Source organism: Carassius gibelio, chromosome A8, assembly GCF_023724105.1.
Source record: "Carassius gibelio isolate Cgi1373 ecotype wild population from Czech Republic chromosome A8, carGib1.2-hapl.c, whole genome shotgun sequence".
Taxonomy (NCBI): Eukaryota; Metazoa; Chordata; class Actinopteri; order Cypriniformes; family Cyprinidae; genus Carassius; species Carassius gibelio.
The window spans coordinates 4,784,773-4,805,448 of NC_068378.1; the positions used below are offsets into that span (position 1 = coordinate 4,784,773).

The window sequence follows — 20,676 nt, forward strand, 5'->3', positions numbered from 1 at the left end:
ACTGAACAGAGATGACATAACTGAATTCAATGATGAACTGCCTTTAACTATCATTTTGCATTATTGAGACACTGTTTTCCAAATGAATGTTGTTCAGTGCTTTGGCGCAATGTATTTTGTTTAAAGCACTATATAAATAAAGGTGATTGATTGATTATTACTGGCACTCGGTCTGGGACTGGGGCTTTTCTTGGCTCTGATGGAACTGGCCGCCAAATCACGCAAAGTCGCTAACACACAGAAGGTGAGACAATATATTGGATACAATATTTTCATAAATAAAGCAGAACTGGTGGATAAAAACATAAAACTGTACTCTGTTTTTTTTTTATATATATATATATTTTTTTTAATAGAAGCATAGCCTATTCAATCTGCCAAAGATTCAAACATTTAAGACGATGAAGGAAGATAAGTTTGATAAATTCATGAAATAACTATAAACATTTCTCATTTCTCACAGAAGTCCTGCTGCTCTGTGATGTGTACTGAACTCAGTCAGCGCTTCAGAAGCGGAGACGACAGCCGAATCCTCTGAGAAACACAAAGCCTAAAGAGCAAAGCCCCAACAAAGCACTGACAGATCCACATTTAATCACTTAATGTTCATTACGTCCACAAAAAAGCTATTAACTACTAACAAAACTGGGAGTGTGAAAACATTTTATTTGTTGTGCATATTTCAAAACCATGTGTGATGTGGTGTGGGGGGGTCCTGTACACCATTGATTGGGGGGGGGGGGGGGGGTATAGTATTAACCAAAAGATTGAGAATGCCCTAGATTCTGACCAAACTGAAACATTCAACCTGCTCATTTCTAGATTACTAAGATCAACACTTTTTCTGTTTTAATAGTAGAACAATGTGTGCCATGAGTTAAACTGTGATATTACTAAATTTTTTGAGAGAATTGCATACAGTTTGAACATTTCCCTTTATTTCTATTATAATTAAATGATGCATGCAAAATTTCTCCCATGACTAACTATATATACACACAGTACCCTGAGAAAGCCCAATTCCTTATTTTGGGTGTCATTGTTTTAATGTAGAGAATGTTCTTAACCAAAATAAAAAGCTAAAATATGCTGTTTGCACATTTAATACTTGTTACAGTAATACTTTTTGTGTATCAATGATTGCACCTTTAATCATTTTTACCAGTCTTTTGGACTAAGTTTTCTACCTCTATATGTTCTTAACAGATTTGCTCCATGTTTTTGGAGGGTTAGTGAGAGGTAACTTCAAAACATGCCACGGATTCTCCATGAGATCATTTTTTGACCATTGCTACAGTATTCACCTTGATATTCACCTGTTCTGTTTCTGAACCACTCCTGCGTTTATTCAATGTTTGGGATCAACTTCTTTGCAAGCTTCAATTCTGTAGCCAAATTAAACAGGCTTTCTTGCAGTATTCCACTACATTTTGCATTCTCCCTTTCTAAAAGGAAAGTCCAGTCCCTAAAGAGGAACATTAGCTCCATAGCATGATGTTAGCACTGCGGTACTGCACAGCTTTATTGACCTGCGGCCAGTGGGCTGCAAGAATAAGATTTACGGCACACATACCACTTTGAATTTGAAGTAAAAGGTCCTATCTTGGTCTCATCCGACCACAAAATCTTTCCCACACTGAACTAAATCACTGTTTTCTTGGCAATTTCACGTTTAGTTTTTTTGAGTAATGGCATCTTTGTGCCAGCCTCTCACAACAGTGTTGGTCGAGTGGGGGCTATACAGCAGAAATACAAAATAGTTTTGCCATTTGGGAATTTTGTATTATAACAATTATTATAATTAAAAAAATTATATCCTTAAAATATTTTGAGAATTGCTGTAATTATCCTTTTAGAATATCAATGTGAGATTTATTTTGATATTTACTCAAAACAAGGTTTGATTAAATTATTATGTATACACACAATTATTAACACAAACTGAATTATTATTATTATTATTCAAAAAGGTTGGCAACAATAAGATGAAAAACAACTAAAGGAAATTAATTTCGACAAAAAAATTACTCTTTATGTTTTTTATTTTAATTTCAACTTTATTCACAAAGCAAACAAAGGATTTTGTGAGAAATTTGGCGAGAAACGGTATTTAACAGGACTTTTGTGTATATTCTAAATATTTACGTTATACATACATGAAACATAAATGAAAATTGCAATAAGTTGATGTTTTATAGTTTTATCTACTATATATGTATGTTTAAAACAAAAATAAAGCGTTTATATTTTATACATTTGGAGCGAATGCGACGACTAGACGGAAAGCGGAAGTAGGAGTTCGTCAGCGCTTCCGGTGTGGGCGGCTGATGATGTTCGGTTGGTGTTCCTCAGCACTCATGACGGTCGCTTTGTGCTTGTTCTCATGCTTATGGACTGTGTTTTTACCAGCAAATACGTTTAGGAAATAAGCAGGTCACAGATGAGAGTTTTCCTTGAGGGTCTAACTTACCTGTGAGTACCCGCGCGCGATCATGAATCGCAGTGATAATGTTGATAACAAAGCGGTTCGCTGTGAGCGGCCCGTGAGCACAGGCCGATCTGATAATCTCTGACATTATGATCATCATCTGTAATAATGAGGCGATATGAAGCTCAGCTGATTGAGCAGGAAACTGATGATGTGCCAACATTATGATATCTCCTGGTGTTATTGCTATTATTAATATTACAATTATTATTCACTGCTGGATCTACGTGATATCTGTTTTGTAGGACGCATGATTCATAAGCGATAAAATAATTATAACTCAAAAGTGGAATGTTGTCATTGACTTGACTTCCTGTCATGCAGGTTCAGTTAGCAGCACGGCTAACTGTTAGCACTGACAGATCTCACACAAATAACCGGCGTTCATCAGCTGTTCCTGACACCAGTCATGTAAAACACAATCACATACAGCTCGGTTTAAAACACCTCGTTTCTCTGTAAACATGCATTAGCCGCTAGTAAAGACTGTTTATCTGCGCTAATGGAGCTAAAAGGCAAGAATGTGTGTGACTGTCGTCGCGTGGGCGTGCGGTATTTTAGGCGATCGGAGGAACCTTCCGAACTGCTGTTTCTGTCGAAGAGAAATTGGGAAAACAGATGACGCCCACATCAAATTTTAGGGAATGAACGTGAAGGCCAAAGTAAATCAGACCTCATGAACGCAACTGAAACGGCAGCATGAGTTGAATAATGAAAATTTTGGTTTCCCCCAAAATTTGACAGCTGAAAAACCCTTAAACTTGTTTGTGTGTGTGTGTGTGTGTAATTTCTGTAATACAGATTAAACGCTGCTAGCTGTACACATTTGATCCTCATATGTCAACAATCAGACAATCAAAGCTCAGTGTATTATGTTTTCATTGAGGAACATTTCTAAATAAGAAGAGAGATTTAGTCATGTTGTCCTGTACGAGCAGGTTTCACTGCTCTGAAGCTGTTTCCAATCATGCTGTTTCAGTTTCTACAGATATTGGTATATTAAAGCTGTGAGCTTTAAATGATGACATGCAGTTAACCCCAGAAAATAGCTTATCAGATCTTTCATGAGAAAAGCCTCCGACGAAGATCATTTAAAGACATTACGTTATTGTAACCGAGAAGTAAACCATGGCATAAATGCACGTTCTGACCATTTTCTTCTCTTTCCTCCAGGTTGACAGATCTTGTTGAGGGTTGTGTGCTGGTTAATGCATAGAGGAAAAAGGGTGAAACTTGAAGACGAAACTGAAGGTAGTTGGAAAAGGTAAAGGCATGTTTTCCAGACTGTTTGTCATAGATCGAGCGGCTCTTGAATGCTAGACTGATGAATCGCTCCTGTGCTAGTTTTGCAGCTGTCAGAATGAGCGCAGTAGACGAGATCTCAGACAGCACAGAGGTGGTGGAAATGGACGACGTCCCCTCCCAGTTTTTCGTGGAGAAGCACTCGTGGGATGGCCTGCGTGACATCATTCACGGCAGCCGGAAGTATTCGGGAATGATCATTAACAAGGCGCCCCATGACTTCCAGTTCGTTCAGAAGCATGACGAGTCCGGCCCTCACTCGCACCGGCTCTACTACCTTGGTAACGTTTTCCCTTCAGCGTCAGCCGTTTTCACGAGCTTCTTGAATCAACAGATGCATCAGTTCCTCATTTCATTTCTAAAATAGTCCTGCTTTTAAGCCAGTGGTTGTTTTATGGTAATGTTCCATGACACAAAAGAGTCTTCATCACAAAGAGAATGTAAAATCTTTTTTTTTTTTTTTTTTAAACATGGCAAGTTTTTAGAAATTAATTGTTGATTCAATGTGACTAATGAACACACGACTACGACAATATAAGGTTTATCGGAGTTCTTCTTCTTATTTTATATTAAAATGAAGTATATTTCTAATGCAGTGCTGTTATCACCGCTTAGAAAACTATGAAATATGTTGCGTGCCTTGTTCTGTGTAAGAAGTCACATCACTTATTTTCAACATGCAACTGATGTTAAGTGAATTTGGAGAATATGAAAATGAAAATGTTAGTGGATTTTTTTTTTTTTTTGTGTCTGTGTAACTTGTCAGTGAACTGTGGCTCTTTGTAGTAAATGCTGCTCCATCTGAAAGCAAGTGATGATTTATTGCCAATTACAGAACCAAGTTAACTAACAAAATGCACATGACAATCGCATTCGATTAATCGTTCAGACATAGTACTAACCACTAGTTGTGCTGCTTGATTGTTTTGTTGAAACTGATGTGTTTATTTATTTATTTATTTTATAACTCTTTGTTAAAAAGTTTGAAAGAACCATTTATGTGAAATAGTTTTTTCATAACATTATGAATGTCTGTACTGTCACTTTTGATCAGTTTAATACATGTTGAAAGTATTCATTAAAAAAACAACTATTTAATCGTAGGAATAATATGTATAAGGAAGATTAATGAGGTTATGGTGAACAACATGAGACTTTTTCTTTATTATAATATCAGATGATTCGCATGAGTCAGGTTCTTCTGCATTTCTGTTGAGTTTGCGCCCGGTTTCTGTAATCTTACCTAACGTTTCACCTGGTCATGCTTAAACAGGAATGCCGTATGGGAGCAGAGAAAACTCATTATTGTACTCTGAAATCCCAAAGAAAATACGGAAGGAAGCCCTCCTGGTGTTATCATGGAAACAGATGTTAGATCACTTCCAGGTATCTTTCCTCCATGTTTTGCTCTGTATTACGCTAACTGCTACAAAACCACATATATGAAAGGTTTATGACATAATTAATACGATTATTTTGTGTCTTTCTACAGGCGACTCCGCATCATGGTGTATATTCCCGTGAGGAGGAGCTTCTCCGTGAGAGGAAGCGTCTGGGGGTCTTCGGCATCACCTCCTATGACTATCACGCACAGAGCGGCCTTTTCCTCTTCCAAGCAAGCAACAGCCTTTTCTATTGCCGTGATGGTGGCCATAACGGCTTCATTGTGAGTCTAGCTCATTTTTCTTCTGCTGTGCTCACTTTAACCTTTGTGGGAAATTTCTGCAAAGCTCTGTGTGCAAATGGCTGAAAGTCCTGTGATGTTTAGCAGGCTGCCCCAATGAAGCCAGTGGAAATCAAGACGCAGTGCTCAGGGATTCGCATGGACCCCAAGATCTCGCCTGGTCATCCCAGTTTCATTGCCTTCATAAATAATAACGACCTGTGGGTGACCAATATCGAAACCGCAGAGGAGCGAAGACTTACCTTCTGTCATAAAGGTTTGTTGAACTGTTAGTGTACAGTAGCAGCTATAGTGTTGACTACTGAGGATGTATTCTGGATTCTTTTTAACTTAAAGGGATAGTTGACCCAAAAAAGAAAAATTGCTGGTAATTTACTCACCATTCAAGACGCAGGTGAGGTTTTTTCTGTAGTAAAGAAGTAAAAATAAACACATACAGGCAACACAGAATGAATATCTGTGGCTCCTGACGATATATTGAGGTCTTACGAAGCGCCACGATCAGTCTGTGCAAGAAACTGAACATTATTTACATCATTACATGCCATCCAAAGCTCCAGGGAACTGGCTCTTTTTGCAATTTTTTGTTTCCTGTTGAGGTTGCGCATGTGAACCTAATCTGTTGACTTGCATTTTATGAATTGCCAAGTTTTCAACTAAAAATCTACTTTACTGAAGAAAATGTTTTGGCCTGAGGGCGAGTAAATTAACAACAGATGTAGGTTTTTGGTGAATATTCCTTTTTTGTCTCAGGGCTTGAACTTGTGCGACAGTTATATCAGTGCATGGGGTCTTAAAGAGACCGCAACCTAAATAACCCTGCTGCTGTCTATTTATTAGGGTTGGGTACCGAAACCCGGTACCAATATGGTTTCGGTGGCTCTTAAATGCCTAAGCGATCGATTAAAATATTTGTTATTCTCTGAAATGTGCACAGGAAGCATGGGCGTCGCTAGGCTTTTTTAGCGGGGCTTCATAAACTGTACTCAAATTCGTGATCGCCTCAGAGTCAGTGCTTTTAAATGTCACGTGAAAACAGCATCAGACCGGTCTCCTCCCGTCTTTCAGCGCGGACTCAAACAGAAACAGAGGACACACGGTGTGTGTTTATCGATAGATTGTTTGAATATCTGTATCTGTGAAGTTCTTTGTCATAAGTACCATTAAATACCGGTTTCTCATCTACTGTAAAGTTTCCGCTCCTCACACCACAGCTCTTTCCTCCAGCGACAATCAAGCCCTTAACACATATGAATGCAGGCTTTAATTACACTTATTTATACTTAATTTAATGTACTTTATACATACACTACTGTACAAAAGTCTTAATCTTGGGCAGTCTGTGGTTAGACTGCTTGTGCATTCAACAATCTCACTAGAATATTATTACAATTAATGGCAAAATGAATGTTTGGAAATGTAAACTGATATTTCCTACTGACATACTAAATCAAAAGATATAATATAATATAATCTTCATCTGTAAGTCGCTTTGGATAAAAGCGTCTGCTAAATGAATAAATGTAAATGTAAATGGAATATAAATAACTGTCTTAAAAACCCTTTTTTTGGGGTGAAAATACTAATGTGCCTAAGACTGTACTTTACAAACGACAATGTCGCTACTTTATAAAGAATGAGCATACAGTCATTCACAGAACTGAGTTTAACTATCAGAGTGATTGACAGAGATACAGTAGAAACATTGTGTGTGGTTGTGTTAAATAATGACTCGGATCGTGAAATACATTTATTAGCCTTAAAGTAAGTGAATCTTGGGAAATGAGAGCATCCAAGGAGCGTGTGAAAGCTATGGATTTATTTTATGTAGTTTCAATGTTCTTTAATGTTGTCTTTTTTATTTGTTTATTTTCATAGAAGTATCGGTCAGACACCGGTATCGTTTTAAAAGTATCGAAATGGCACCAGTATCGAATAAAACCCAATCGATACCGAACCCTACTATTTATACATTGAAGACTAAAACCAGTGTTATTTTGAAGTTAAATTATTCAGTTTCTGTGGTATTTGAATATTACTGTTATACCTATCTGAAAACTTAAAGCACAATTAATTTTATATTTTGTTATTGTATTTGTCAGTGCCATTGATTGTCATTTATCTACTCTTATTTTATTTCACAAATTCAAGTCAGAGAGAGTTTGAAATCTAAGTAAGTTCTTTTTAAGCATCTTCCTCACAATATAAATATAAATCAGCAACATATTATACATTTTACACTGGGTGATGAAACGTTTAGGTTGTATGATTTTAGTTTAAAAAAAGAAGAAAAAAAATCCCTAAATCCCCCCTCAAAAAAAAAAAAAAACGATCTGCGTTATACACATCCGCTAAAACAGCCATAAACGCTGTATTGCTTATGCCAGGCCAGTAGTTGGCGCTGTCACCTTGTTAGTCAACCGTACCTGTAGCGAAGTGATGATTATATGTTGTATATGATGCATCTCCACTGTTGGTTGTATTGGTGAAGTAAATCCACACTTTGCTGAAGAAGCGTTAGCAAACTCTTGAGCAGCAGCAACAGTACCATGTACTCCTCCATTGTTGTGTATGTTTGTTCTCACTTGTCTTTAAAATCGACATGTACTGTGCATGTCTACGTACCTGACACACCGTTGTCAGGTGTGTCAGGAACGTCACCGTTTTCAAAGATTCCCGTGTTTGATGTTTACACAGAAACGATAACGGTGAAGTTCTCAAAAACGTGAACTTTGAAACCTGTATTCAAAAATATGCATTTTCAGTCCCGAGAAACTTTGTCGTCGCGTAAACGAACAGGAAAAAATACATTTTTTGGCTGTAAAGATTGTTGTGTACACTGCCCCTTAGAATGCTTTGGAGCATGGATCCGTCTAGAAAGCACATGAGGTTACATTGAATAAATCTGATATTTCTGCAACGCTTGTCCAGGATTGAATAACGTCAAGGAAGACCCAAAGTCTGCTGGTGTGGCAACCTTTGTGATCCAGGAAGAGTTTGACCGCTTCACAGGATACTGGTGGTCTCCAGCTGCTCCTGAAGGTTTGTGAAACACACAAAGCAGGAGTTGTCAGTCTTTTTGGATTGAAGGCCCCCCATTGGAATTTTTTTGTACATTTGCCCTTTTATACACAAAATATACAAAAAGCCACCTGCAGCGTACCCTTGTCATCCTGTTCTTGTTGGCTTGCAGACGCAGATGGAGGCAGGACGCTCCAGCTACTGTACGAGGAGGTCGACGAGTCAGAAGTAGAGATTATTCATGTGCCCTCGCCAGCTCTGGAGGAGCGCAAGGCAGATGTGTACAGATATCCTCGCACCGGTAATCACAAACACACTCTTAAGACAACACGAACATATGCATATATGCAAATGAATCACCACACTGAAATATAGGTAGTGTTATGCTAATAACCCCTTCTTGACGCTTGTAGGAAGTAAGAATCCTCAAATTAGCCTGAAAATAGCCAAGATTCGAACCGACCAACACGGCAAGGTATGTGCCTGTGTCCAGGCTCACTTCTGCTTTCTTTATGCCTGGATTTAAAAGGGTTTATAATGTTCTCTTATTATTGTTTGTAGATTATTAGCGCACAAAACAAAGAGCTTGTTCTCCCGTTCACCACGCTCTTTCCTGGGGTTGAGTACATCGCAAGAGCTGGATGGACAAAAGACGGCAAATTGTAAGCAACAAGAAGTCAAATCGGTGTTTCTTTTGACTTTAAAGGCAATGTTACAATGATTGATTATTGTGTCAAGGCCCTGAAGCCGGATTATTTCTTCAGCACAGCTTGCAGTTTAACCTGCAATATTATTATTATTATTACATTATGTCTTTTAGAAAATGCACATTTGAAAGCAGCTTGAGATGCAGATGTATATTTATGCTCATTATAAAAAACAGGAACATCAGTTAAAATTGTCTTTTGTATATGGTGAAATTTTTATTTTAGTTATTTTACTCCGTTTAACCGTTGTTCTTCCATAGTAGCAAACATTTAGATCAAGAGATCACAGTTAAAATCACACATGTAGCACCTCAATACCATGGCAAAAATGTAACCATATAGGTTTATTTTACAAAAAATACTGTAATTCTATTCCATTACTTCTTTAATGCATTTAATAAACATCTAAATTAATAATATAATAACATTTGATATGAATATACAAGATTTCTGTCACAATGATAGTGTTGGTGATGCCTGGTAAATGATGATGATTTGTAGATTTAAAGTCTTCTGACTGATCGTTGCACACAGTTTCTCTAACGTTTTTCAGCGCTATTTCATCCGGCTTTAAACTGGTTTAAATCACAGTCAGAAAAACTGCGGTTTGATGAAAAAGAGAAAAAAGGTGATTCCCCCAACACCTTTTTCTCACTAGGCTACTCCCTTAATGTAAAGAGTAATTTCTTATTACTTCCTATGATAAGCGAGCATACTAAATCACAGAATACTTAAGTTGCAATCTCTTACTGCAACGTAAATTAATTTACATACTACTAATATAATTACAACTGTAAATTTTTGGTACTGTTCTGTAACAAAAAAGTACAATCTTACAACTGTAAAGTTGCATCAACTTCTGAATAAAACTACAACAGTGTTAGTAGCCTAGTGAGAAGGGTGTGTTGGGGGAATCACCTTTTTTTCTCTATTTCATCAAACCGCAGTTTTCACAAGTTTTCGCAATATAATTTGGCTCCACTGTCAAGTAACAAATCGGGAAACTGCTTTGCGCGTTTTTTTGCGCTTATTTTTGTTGGCAAATAAGAATGATTTGCGTGCTTCAAGTTTCACCCTGGTTTCACCGCGGGGTTTGCAGATGATGTTCAGGTCACGTAATTTAAAGTTTCCCATGGCAATAGGGGAAAATGGCGCTTTACTTGTGTGAAGTAAACGCAACATTTTTCAACTTTCTGCTAATATATATGTGAGTTTTTTGCAACGAAAATACAGGGATTATGAAATCATGCTAGCCCCGCATATTTTGCTTCCTGAAATTGGCAATTTATGCGGCAAAAGAGCGGCGTATTTAAAAAAAATGCGACCCCCCGCATAAATATGCGGCCTTGTTATCATTTTACTGATTAAACTGATATGGGCGATAGTTACCGTTTTGTGGCCCAGCATTAAAAGAAATTCAACTTTATTTTTTTTTGGCAAGTTATTAGTTAGAACCATTGCGGGTGTGGACAATTTAATCCGTTTTCATACCAGGGTTATTATAGTTACCTGAAACATTTTTGTTACTTAAATGAAATGTTAACTGAAAAAAAATATTGAAAAAAAAAACAAAATTCTTATTTTATTTATTTCGCCTAGTTGCCAATGCAGCATTTAAAATTTTTGTTCCGTTTCACTTGATGTACTTAACTAAAACTAAAATTTAGATACAAATTAATAAACCTAAATAGACATTTAAAACAATGTTCATTATAAAGAATAAACAGCAGAATTACTAAAACTTTCAAATTTAGATATAAATGAAAACTATTGATATCAAAACTAATTCCAAATAGTTATTAATACCTCAGTAGTAACTCAGCGATGCACATGTGCTCTTGTTGTCTCTTCTCAGTGCCTGGGCCGAGCTGCTGGACCGCAGTCAGCAGAAGCTGCAGTTAGTGCTGTTACCGCCTGCGCTCTTCATAGCGGCGAGCGTGGAGGATCCACAGTGGGAGGAGCTTGTGGAGGCCATGCCTGAGGGAGTCCAGCCCTTCATCATCTACGAGGAGCTCACCGACATCTGGATCAATGTGAGGATGAAGAGAAGAGAGTCACTGACCCAAGCGTAGAGCTGCCAGCAGACCTCAGACATGCCTGAAAGATATTTAACACCGTACTGCTAATAGAGACCTGGAAGAATGTCTTTAGTTGTTACACTGTTGGTACCTTTCAAAGTTTGATGTCAGTGAAATCGAATTAAATATTTATTTCTTGTCCTATTTTCCAACAGGTCCATGATATCTTCTATCCCTTCATTCAAACATCTAATGACAAGATCACCTTCCTGTGGGTGAACGAATCACAAACGGGCTTCTGCCATCTGTACAGAATAACCAGTGTCTTACAGCCGGGCTGCCAGCAGTGGACCAGAGACTACAGTCCTGCAGACGGTCAGACGCTCCAACTAAACCTCGTTTAACAAACATTATACATTCAATCTATTTAAATTAAATTTTAAATTGTAATACATTTTTTTAATTAAATGTGTGCATTTAGCAGACGCTTCTATCAAAAGCGACTTACAGTGCATTCAGGCTATAAATCATGTGTTCCCGGGGAATCAAACCCCCAACGCTTGATAACACAATGCTCTACCACTTGAGCTACAGGAACACTCAATAGTTAATAATAAGTTATATAGTCAAAATCAATAGTTCATTAACATTTCAATATTTTAAACATTTACACTTGAATGTTTTGTTCAGATGATTTCAGGTGCCCGATAGAGGAGGAGGTGGCTTTAACGAGTGGAGAGTGGGAAATCTTGGCCAGACACGGCTCAAAGGTTTGACGCTATATCTAATGACGTTAAAATACAAATGACCCATATGTTTGTGTAACCCAGGTTAGTAACAAGATCACTAGTAATTAATAAATATTTTATTTTTATTAATATATCTCTAGTATTTATATGAAAATGCAGATTGAATTTAATTTACAGTATATTATAAATCTAGAAAAAGGAAATCGCTAAAGTTGAGTAGTGAGGTCAAAGGTTAGTCCCGCCCCTCCCTGCAAAAGATAGCGCACAAGCAATAAAAACGATAGTGAACTTGAACGAGAGCAGACGCAGTTGTGAATGATAAATGTAATGAGAATCATTTGAGTAATCAAATCTAGATTATTATCAAGTTTGAAGTTTAAACCATTGATGTATATAGTTTTTTTTAATGTTAACTTATGTTAGAACGAGGTTGTGATTAGACAGACTCAAGAGATTTAATCAACATCTTTTCCGGAGAGAAACTTTTATTAATTTTATTTTGATTTATACCTTTCCTTGGCCGGGTCCCCCCCATCTTTTTCCAAGATGTGGATACATTTTTTTTTCTCTCCTGGATTAAATTTTTCCACTTTTGATGAACATTGCTTTATATTTTTTAATTTGAGATAGACACTGATCTTAAACTGAAACTCAACTGAACATTAAGACAAAGAGTTTGAACGGAAAAAACTGAGAAACTGATTTTGAAATTTAGTGTGTGGAAATTATTATTAATTTCTGTATTCTGAATCTGAACCTTGATTTGGGGATTTTGAATTTTCATTTTTCTTATTCCTTTTTTTATTTTTCAATTTATTCATTGTTATTTTGGTATTTTGCTCATTTTGTCATTTCATTGCCAATTTAAAAGAGAATGACTGAAGTCAACGAATAACCAATCATAACAATACATTATTATTTTTCTCTATTGGTTGTTGCTTTTCTTTATTTTCTTTTATGCTGTGTAATTTATGGATTATAGACTATTTCTAGATCACACTATTATACGTATTACTTACCTTTGCTCCAGTGAGAAGATCTTTATCTTCTGATTCTGGTCCAAAAGCATTCCTAGTGATTTCACAAGCGTTTAATAAAGTAACCTAGAATTTATTTATATAGAATTCATGGAGTTTTACTTAATAGTAGGACCCCGTTACATTTGGTAACACTTTTTGTTTTTTTTACCTTCATCTTGATTTGCAGATCTGGGTCAACGAAGAAACCAAACTGGTGTATTTCCAGGGAACAAAAGATACTCCACTTGAGCACCATCTGTATGTCGTGAGCTACGAATCTCCTGGAGATATTGTCAGACTTACTAAGCCGGGTTTCTCTCACAGCTGCTCAGTTAGCCAGGTGAGTGTGTGTGTGTGTGTGTGTGTGTGTGTGTGTGTGTGTGTGTGTGTGTGTGTGTGTGTGTGCGTGCGTGTGCGTGTGTGCGCGTATGCGAGACACTGTTAAAGGACACATCGGATGCAAAATGCACTTTAACATGGTGTTTGCATATAAATGTGTCTCATCAGTGTGTGGACACAGCCACCCTACAGTGATAAAAGTCCATCCACACAAAACACTTTCATAGTCTTATAATATGCATTTATTTTTACCTATTTGCACAATGACTTCCAAATGACTTCGTTTAACTATTAATTTTTTTCCCCTGCTTTGCATGACACTAATCTGCGGTGATTGGTCGATCGTTCATCATGCCTGTAATTTAAAGTTTTGCAGGATGTTTTTATTCACTTAAAGTTTTATTGCACACTTCATGAAAACAAATAATAGGGGCACTTTAATGTATTATAAAGTAAAAACGCTTTTGTTTTCTTTAAATATGCATTTAATATCATCTCAGTTTCCGGCGATTCTCAATTTGCGATTCGTTTGAAGCAGTTCAAAGATTCAGTCTCTCTAAACCCCTCCTTCATGTGAGCTTGCTGTGCTCTGATTGGTCGGATGGTCTAGTCTGTCGTGATTGGTCTACGGAGTACAGGGGTGTCAGAAACGATACGCCCATTTCAATAGTTCTGTATTTTGAACTCTCTATAGAAAATATGGTCCCACTTTATATTAGGTGGCCTTAACTACTATGTACTTACATAAAGAAATAAGTACAATGTACTTATTGTGTTCATATTGTATTGTAAAACACTTTTGCTGCTATTGAGGAGGGATGGGGTAAGGTTAGGGAGAGGGTTGGGGGTATGGGTAAGTTTAAGGGTGGATTAAGGTGTAAAGTATAACAACAGTGTAATTATAAATGTAATTACAGAAATTAAATACAGATGTAATTAAATGTCGTTTTTTTTTTTTTTAATACAAGTACAATGTAAAAACATGTATGTACACAATAAGTACATTGTACTAAATTATTAATTAAAATGTAAGTACATAGTAGTTAAGGCCACTTAATATAAAGTGGGTCCGAAAATAAAAGTTAATCGATTATTTACCGTACTTACAGGTTGTGATTCAGTGGTTCAGCTGGTCCAATAAACATGAAACTGATCCATCTTTCAACAGGAAGTGTTTTGTGAATGCCGCGTTGAACTCGCGAGAATAGAGAAGCAGTCATGAGCAGAACGACGCGTTGTTCGCGGCCGGCCAACGTAGAACATAGCATTATACAAATATGTTTCCCCATGACGTTTGCCATCACAGAAGTGGATTCAAATACTAACGCCTCCTTTCAGCTGTTCGGAGTCTATTATTTATTTTGGGAGATAATAACTTTATTTATTGTGCACTTTCACCTTTACAACTTTGCTACATTAAACACTGCATGAAAGCCAATATTGGAAATTGCATAATACTAGCAATTTAATGTATTATGAATACACTTTGTATACAATTCTTAATATTATTTATATCGTTATAGGTAAAAAATGATAAATATGTTTATTGAAAACCATACCTAGGACTAAATATTACAGTACTGCAGTGGAGTTTGGAGTAATTAATTTTTATTTTATTTTTTTGTAAGTAGTCTCTCACTAAGGCTGCATTTATTTGGTCAAAAAGTAGAAATACAGTTTTTTTTTATATTAAAATTAAAAATATCTGTTTCCATATTTCAGTATGCATCTTTGTGTGATAAAGCTGAATTTTCAGTAGCCATCAGTGACACAATTGAATGCATCCTTGCATCAATTTTTCGGACTATAAGTCGCACCTGAGTATAAGTTGCATCAGTCCAAAAATACATCATGGCGGGGAAAAAATCATATATAAGTTGCACCGGACTATAAGTCGCATTTATTTAGAACCAAGATAAAACATTACCATCTCCAGCTGTGAGAGGGCGCTCTATGTCTTCAGTGTAGACTACAGGAGCACTGAGCAGTATAGAGCGCCCTCTCACAGCTGGAGACGGTAATGTTTTCTCTTGGTTCATTTCTCTCGGTTCATGTCAAATTAATTTTGATAAATAAGTCGCAGGACCAGCCAAACTATGAAAAAAAAAGTGTGACTTACAGTAAAATACGGTACATACTTTTTTGCAGCCTTGGTGAGCATAAGAGACTTAAGTAAAATTATTCCAAACTACAGGTAAAGTATACTACATGAATTGTATGAACAAATATAGAGCTTTCAGTCTAATGGCCCAGGACAAATAATCTCAATAAACTAGCTTGAAGCAAAGCAAGCTGTGTTTCCTGACAGGCCTTTGCAGAGCCATCAGTCACTCTTCCTCATGATTTGTGTGTTTCTCCTGTTTCTAAAACAGAACTTCGACATGTTCATTAGCCACTACAGTAACGTGAGCACGCCTCCGTGCGTTCACGTCTACAAACTGACGGGTTCGGACAGTGACCCCCTGCACAAAGAGCCGGAGTTCTGGGCGAGCATGATGGAGGCTACAGGTGAGAGCAGGGCCGTGAGCTCCGGGTGATGGGAACAGTAACACATGCTCTTATAACAGGTTTGCTTCTGTCTGTGCAGGTTGTCCGGCTGATTACGTGCCTCCGGAGATATTCAGCTTCCCAGCCAGTTCTGGTTTCCAGCTCTATGGAATGCTGTACAAACCTCACAACCTGAAACCAGGCAAAAAACACCCCACAATCCTGTTCGTGTACGGCGGCCCACAGGTGGGTTTGGTTGACAAGTGTCACTATACATTTCTGAAAATGCCCTGTTTAACATCCGTTTTCCGGTTTTAATTTATTTTTCAGGTGCAGTTAGTGAATAACTCTTACAAGGGTGTGAAGTATCTGCGTCTGAACACGCTGGCGTCTCTGGGTTATGCTGTGGTGGTCATTGACGGAAGAGGCTCATGCCAAAGAGGCCTCAAGTTTGAAGGGGCCCTTAAAAACAAAATGGTAACTAGATCTCATAGTCTAGTTTTGTGTAACCAGACATCAGCCGATTTCGGCAAGAGAACTGAACGCTTCAACAGGAATTGAATGACATATGCAAAACAAAGGCAGCTGAGTTAAGGCAGCTCTGTGCCTGCTCAAAATGAAGTATTAAGACCCAGCTCAACCACAAGTATCTTACATGCGTTTATCCCACCTCTCACCAGCTTTAAAGAGTATGTAGGAAGACCCATCAGAAGCACTTCTGTGCCACTTCTGCTGTGTACATGTAGCAGTAGAGATGAGAGCGAGTCAGTCACTCAGATTGCAGCACGTAGCATTTTTCTGAGCAGTGTGCATCACGTGGCCCATGATCTGTTGGCATGTGAGTGCTGTCTGAACCTGAGATTATAAACAGTCTCACATTTAACACATTATCGCCTGCTTTTAAAAGGTCGGCCAGCATGCATTGAAAGCCGGTTGCATAAATGCTTTATATAGACGCAAATATGATCATGCGGCAATTTAAGCTGTCTGGATGATTGGTGGTGAAGTGTTCAGGTGTTAAAGTGATTACCGAGTGATCACACATGTAACACAGAGACTGAATTAGACACCTCCAGTTCTGACCAACTCATATGCATCAAAGCTTTTAGAAGGTCACTTATGTCTGATGTGAAGTCAGTGTGTGTAATAACACTGGCACATGAGTACTGCTTCATTTGATGACATTTTGATTATTGAAGGAAACATTTTTATGATTAGTTTTAAACCAGTAAGCAAAAACCACGTAGCATTCATCCAGAAATATCTAAGGTTTATTTGGCATGAATACTAGATTGTACTTGCTGACAGTGACTGTATATATGCAATTCTTTAAAGGTTTTGGGGCTTAATTTATTTTTGAACAATTATTAATTCATTTTTTTTACTTTTTAATTATAACATGAGTGTCACAAAAATGACAATTAAGACGTTTAGAATTTAACAAAGTATTTCCATTCAAATTAATTTAATAATAATAAAAAAAAAGCATAATAGAATGATTTCTAAAGGATCATGTGACATTGAAAATTCTACTTTGACATCACAAGGAATAAATAACAGTATGCTATATATGTGTGTGTGTGTGTGTGTGTGTGTGTATATATGTGTGTGTGTGTGTGTATATATATATATATATATATGACCCTAGACCGCAAAACTGGTCATAAAGAGTAAATTTTTGGAAATTGAGATTTATGCATGATCTGAAAGCTGAATAAATAAGAAAACCTGGAATCTGAGGGTGCACAAAAATAAATAAAACAACAGTTGAGAAAATTGCCTTTAAACTTGTCCAAATGAAGTTCTTCGCAATGCATATTACTAATCAAAAATAAAGTTTTAATATATTTAAATTAGAAAATGTACACTATTTTCATGGAACACGATCTTTACTTTAAATTCGAATGATTTTTGACCCATACAATTTATTTTTGGCTATTGCTAGAAATATGCCTCAGTGACTTAAGACTTGTTTTGTGTTCTAGGGTCACATATATAAAATCAAGTAAAATTTCACGATATTACTGTTTTTACAGTTTTTATCAAATAAATGCGGCCTTACTGAGCACTAGAAACTTTTCACAAACAATCTTTCCCACCCCAAACTTTGAATGGCAGTGTATGTAGTTTTTGATATATATTGCTGCTCCTCAGGGGCAGGTGGAGATTGAAGATCAGGTGGAGGGACTTCAGTATGTAGCAGAGAACTACAAGTTCGTCGACATGAGTCGAGTTGCCATCCATGGTTGGTCTTATGGTGGATTCCTGTCTCTCATGGGCCTCATTCACAGGCCAAACATCTTCAAGGTGAGATTTACAGCTGCCCCGGTGTCATGGCTTCATCTTAAATAATTCACCCAAGAATATAAATCGAGAAAACCTACTTTAACCAGCAGGTGGCCTCTCAAATGCACCTTACCAGATGTTGAATTGCTGATGTTTGTTGCTTTACTAAAATTGTAATGACAGTCAATCAACGTTTTTTATTTTATTTAAGAGTTTTTTATTTATTTATATCATAAGTTAAGCATGTTAGCCGTTCTGTGCTCCAGGTGGCCGTAGCAGGAGCTCCTGTGACGGTGTGGATGGCGTACGATACCGGCTACACCGAACGCTACATGGACGTGCCTGAAAATAACCAGCAGGGGTATGAGGCGGGCTCCGTCGCCCTGCACGTGGACAAGCTTCCCAGCGAGTGAGTTACTGCGGCTCATTCAGAGCACACACCACGCTTGGTTCACTCGGATTATGTGTTATCCGCATACAGCTTCCTCTCGGGATCTGCTCCTCGCCAACTGAAGTCGTTTAGTAAAGCATGAGATAACACTCAGCTGATTTCTGTTTTTATTGAATAGCTGATGCATATATATTAAAGTAATTTATAGATATTTTTTTAAGTGTCATATGTGATACATCAGACTTTATGGCTCATATTATGAAACATGAAGAATGTGGAGCTCAGACTCGGGGATGAAACACCCAAACCGAGTTATTTATATGGCCAAAAAATGAAGATGAAGTTCTGATAGCTTGGACCTGGTCACTTAATGTGATTTCTCTGGTCGGATAGCGATCCGATCGTGAAAAGACCAGATGTAAATTTCCACGTGACAATTTCGAGGCGTTAGAAATCCATTCTAAGGCCGTTTGAAATCGAGGAAAATTACATTCTTCAGTTCAGTCCAACTTTATAAATAAATCCTTCCAGAATGCACTGTTAGTCATATTTTCTTTTGTGTTTTGTGCTGCTTTTTTTCCAAGGCCAAACCGATTACTTATTTTACATGGGTTCCTTGATGAAAACGTGCACTTTTTCCACACCAACTTCCTGGTGTCTCAACTCATCCGTGCAGGAAAGCCATATCAGCTACAGGTTTGAGAACAGAGTACACAGAAATATAACCTTATAATGTTAGCCACATAATTAATTCGCATTCTCTGTAGATCTACCCCAATGAGAGGCACAGCATCCGCTGTCCTGAGTCCGGAGAGCACTACGAGATCATGCTACTGTACTTCCTCCAGCAGCACCTCTGATGAGCGCCTTCTCCTTTCCCAGCCTCCTCTGCTTCCTCCAGCCCAACCCGCCTTTGCTTTCTCACACTCTTTCTGGAAGGAGTGTCTTTGCAGCAGCCACAAACAGACTTGTCCCCAAACTCCATGTGATTTTGTGCATGTCGGCACACTTTTAACAGAAAGGACACATCCGAGAACGGAGAAGAACCCAGTAGCTCATTTAGCTCATAAACAAGTTTTGGATCATGTGCCACATCTAGGTAATGTTTCCTTTCCGGCTCCCTTTGAAACACTGATTATGTTGCCAAACGTGTCTTTATTTTTAAAAATTTGTAGTTAGTGGCTGATCAGAATACAGAGACTGGATTTCTACACATAACGTACAGAAATGCTCTTACCGCCCCCTCTTCCCGTTAACTGCTCCTTTAACTTAAGCTTTTTCAGTTCTATGACTGCAGTCGTGTTTCGGTCCAACATGAATTCCAGCATCAATGGTAGCCACAGTCTAGTGGCTCTCACGTAAGGACACCTCACACTACTACCTGCAGTTCATATTTTAAGTGTGTATTATTAAAGGAACATATTTTTTATGAAGTTGGGGTCATTTATCTTCCATTTATGCATTGTTTTAGTCAAAGTAGAAGATTTTTTCCACTTGAAATTACTTGAAATAAGCCATTTACTTTTGATTTACTTTTGTAAAATGATGCATTTCTCTAAGGGGCTCAAAAATATTTAATATTTTATCCACTGGGAACTGATTGGATCATGAAAAGGTGAGTTATATCACATTTATTTATATAGTGCTTTATGCAGTGCGGATTCAAAGCATTGCATCACCTCACATTAATAAACAGGAAAATAATTAGTGTTACATAGTTTGTAAATTATAAAAACAGCACAAATGGTATTCTTCTGTACCATAAGAGTGACTGGGAAGACAATAACAGTGACAAATTTTGTTCTCATCTGATAGTGCAGTTGATTGTGCAATGAAATTAGAATGCAAATATAATATCCAATATATAATGGAAGTATTTTAGGCTACGTTTAGATGACAACAATGTAGTCATGAACAGTCATTTCCCTTGTGTTTTTAAAAAGTTAAACATATACAGGACAAAGTTTTCAAAACTATTTGCGTTTTCACATATCCGTGAAAGTGTCCAAAAACGCTGTAATGATTATGCCGGGCCAGTAGTTGGCGCTGTCACCTTGTTAGTAAACCGTACCTGTAGGAAAGTGACTATTATATGTTGTATATGATGCGTCTCCACTGTTGGTTGTGTTGGTGAAGCAAATCCACACTTTGCTGAAGAAGCATTAGCAAACTCTTGGCGTGTATG

At 37.4% G+C, this 20,676-nt stretch overlaps 2 protein-coding genes across 6 annotated transcripts in view; both read left to right on the top strand.

Annotated features, from left to right (window-relative positions):
- LOC128018199 (glutamate receptor U1-like) overlaps nt 1-1,105 on the top strand; it is a 29,016-nt gene extending 27,911 nt beyond the window's left edge. The window contains exons 10-11 of the mRNA XM_052603560.1: nt 155-244; nt 464-1,105. Of these exons, the coding sequence (XP_052459520.1) occupies nt 155-244; nt 464-538 (165 nt within the window). The 3' untranslated portion in view covers nt 539-1,105. The remainder of the gene's footprint in view (nt 1-154; nt 245-463) is intronic.
- A 1,186-nt stretch (nt 1,106-2,291) lies between these two features.
- LOC128018188 (dipeptidyl peptidase 9) lies at nt 2,292-19,924 on the top strand. 5 transcript variants are annotated; one of them, XM_052603544.1, is made up of 21 exons: nt 2,294-2,472; nt 3,662-3,752; nt 3,833-4,071; nt 5,064-5,176; nt 5,283-5,456; nt 5,559-5,730; nt 8,406-8,516; nt 8,668-8,796; nt 8,909-8,970; nt 9,057-9,157; nt 11,058-11,235; nt 11,436-11,595; nt 11,911-11,990; nt 13,176-13,328; nt 15,700-15,835; nt 15,915-16,060; nt 16,145-16,291; nt 17,969-18,121; nt 18,367-18,509; nt 19,076-19,187; nt 19,259-19,924. In XM_052603544.1, exons 2-21 carry the CDS (start codon nt 3,697-3,699, stop codon nt 19,349-19,351), a joined length of 2,658 nt encoding a protein of 885 aa, XP_052459504.1. In that variant the 5' UTR covers nt 2,294-2,472; nt 3,662-3,696; the 3' UTR covers nt 19,352-19,924. The 5 variants fall into 5 exon arrangements, with proteins under 5 accessions (XP_052459508.1, XP_052459507.1, XP_052459504.1 ...); XM_052603545.1 differs by having other exon boundaries at nt 5,562-5,730; XM_052603548.1 differs by lacking the exon at nt 17,969-18,121 and having other exon boundaries at nt 2,292-2,472; nt 5,562-5,730.
- Nucleotides 19,925-20,676: the final 752 nt, after the last annotated feature.

Coding starts and splice junctions, on each gene's coding strand:
- LOC128018188 (XM_052603544.1), top strand. CDS start 3,697: ATGCATAGAGGAAAAAGGGTGAAACTTGAAGACGAAACTGAAGGTAGT. Junction 3,753..3,832: donor ACTGAAGGTAGTTGGAAAAG/GTAAAGGCATGT, acceptor CTCCTGTGCTAG/TTTTGCAGCTGTCAGAATGA. Junction 13,329..15,699: donor ACAGCTGCTCAGTTAGCCAG/GTGAGTGTGTGT, acceptor TTTCTAAAACAG/AACTTCGACATGTTCATTAG.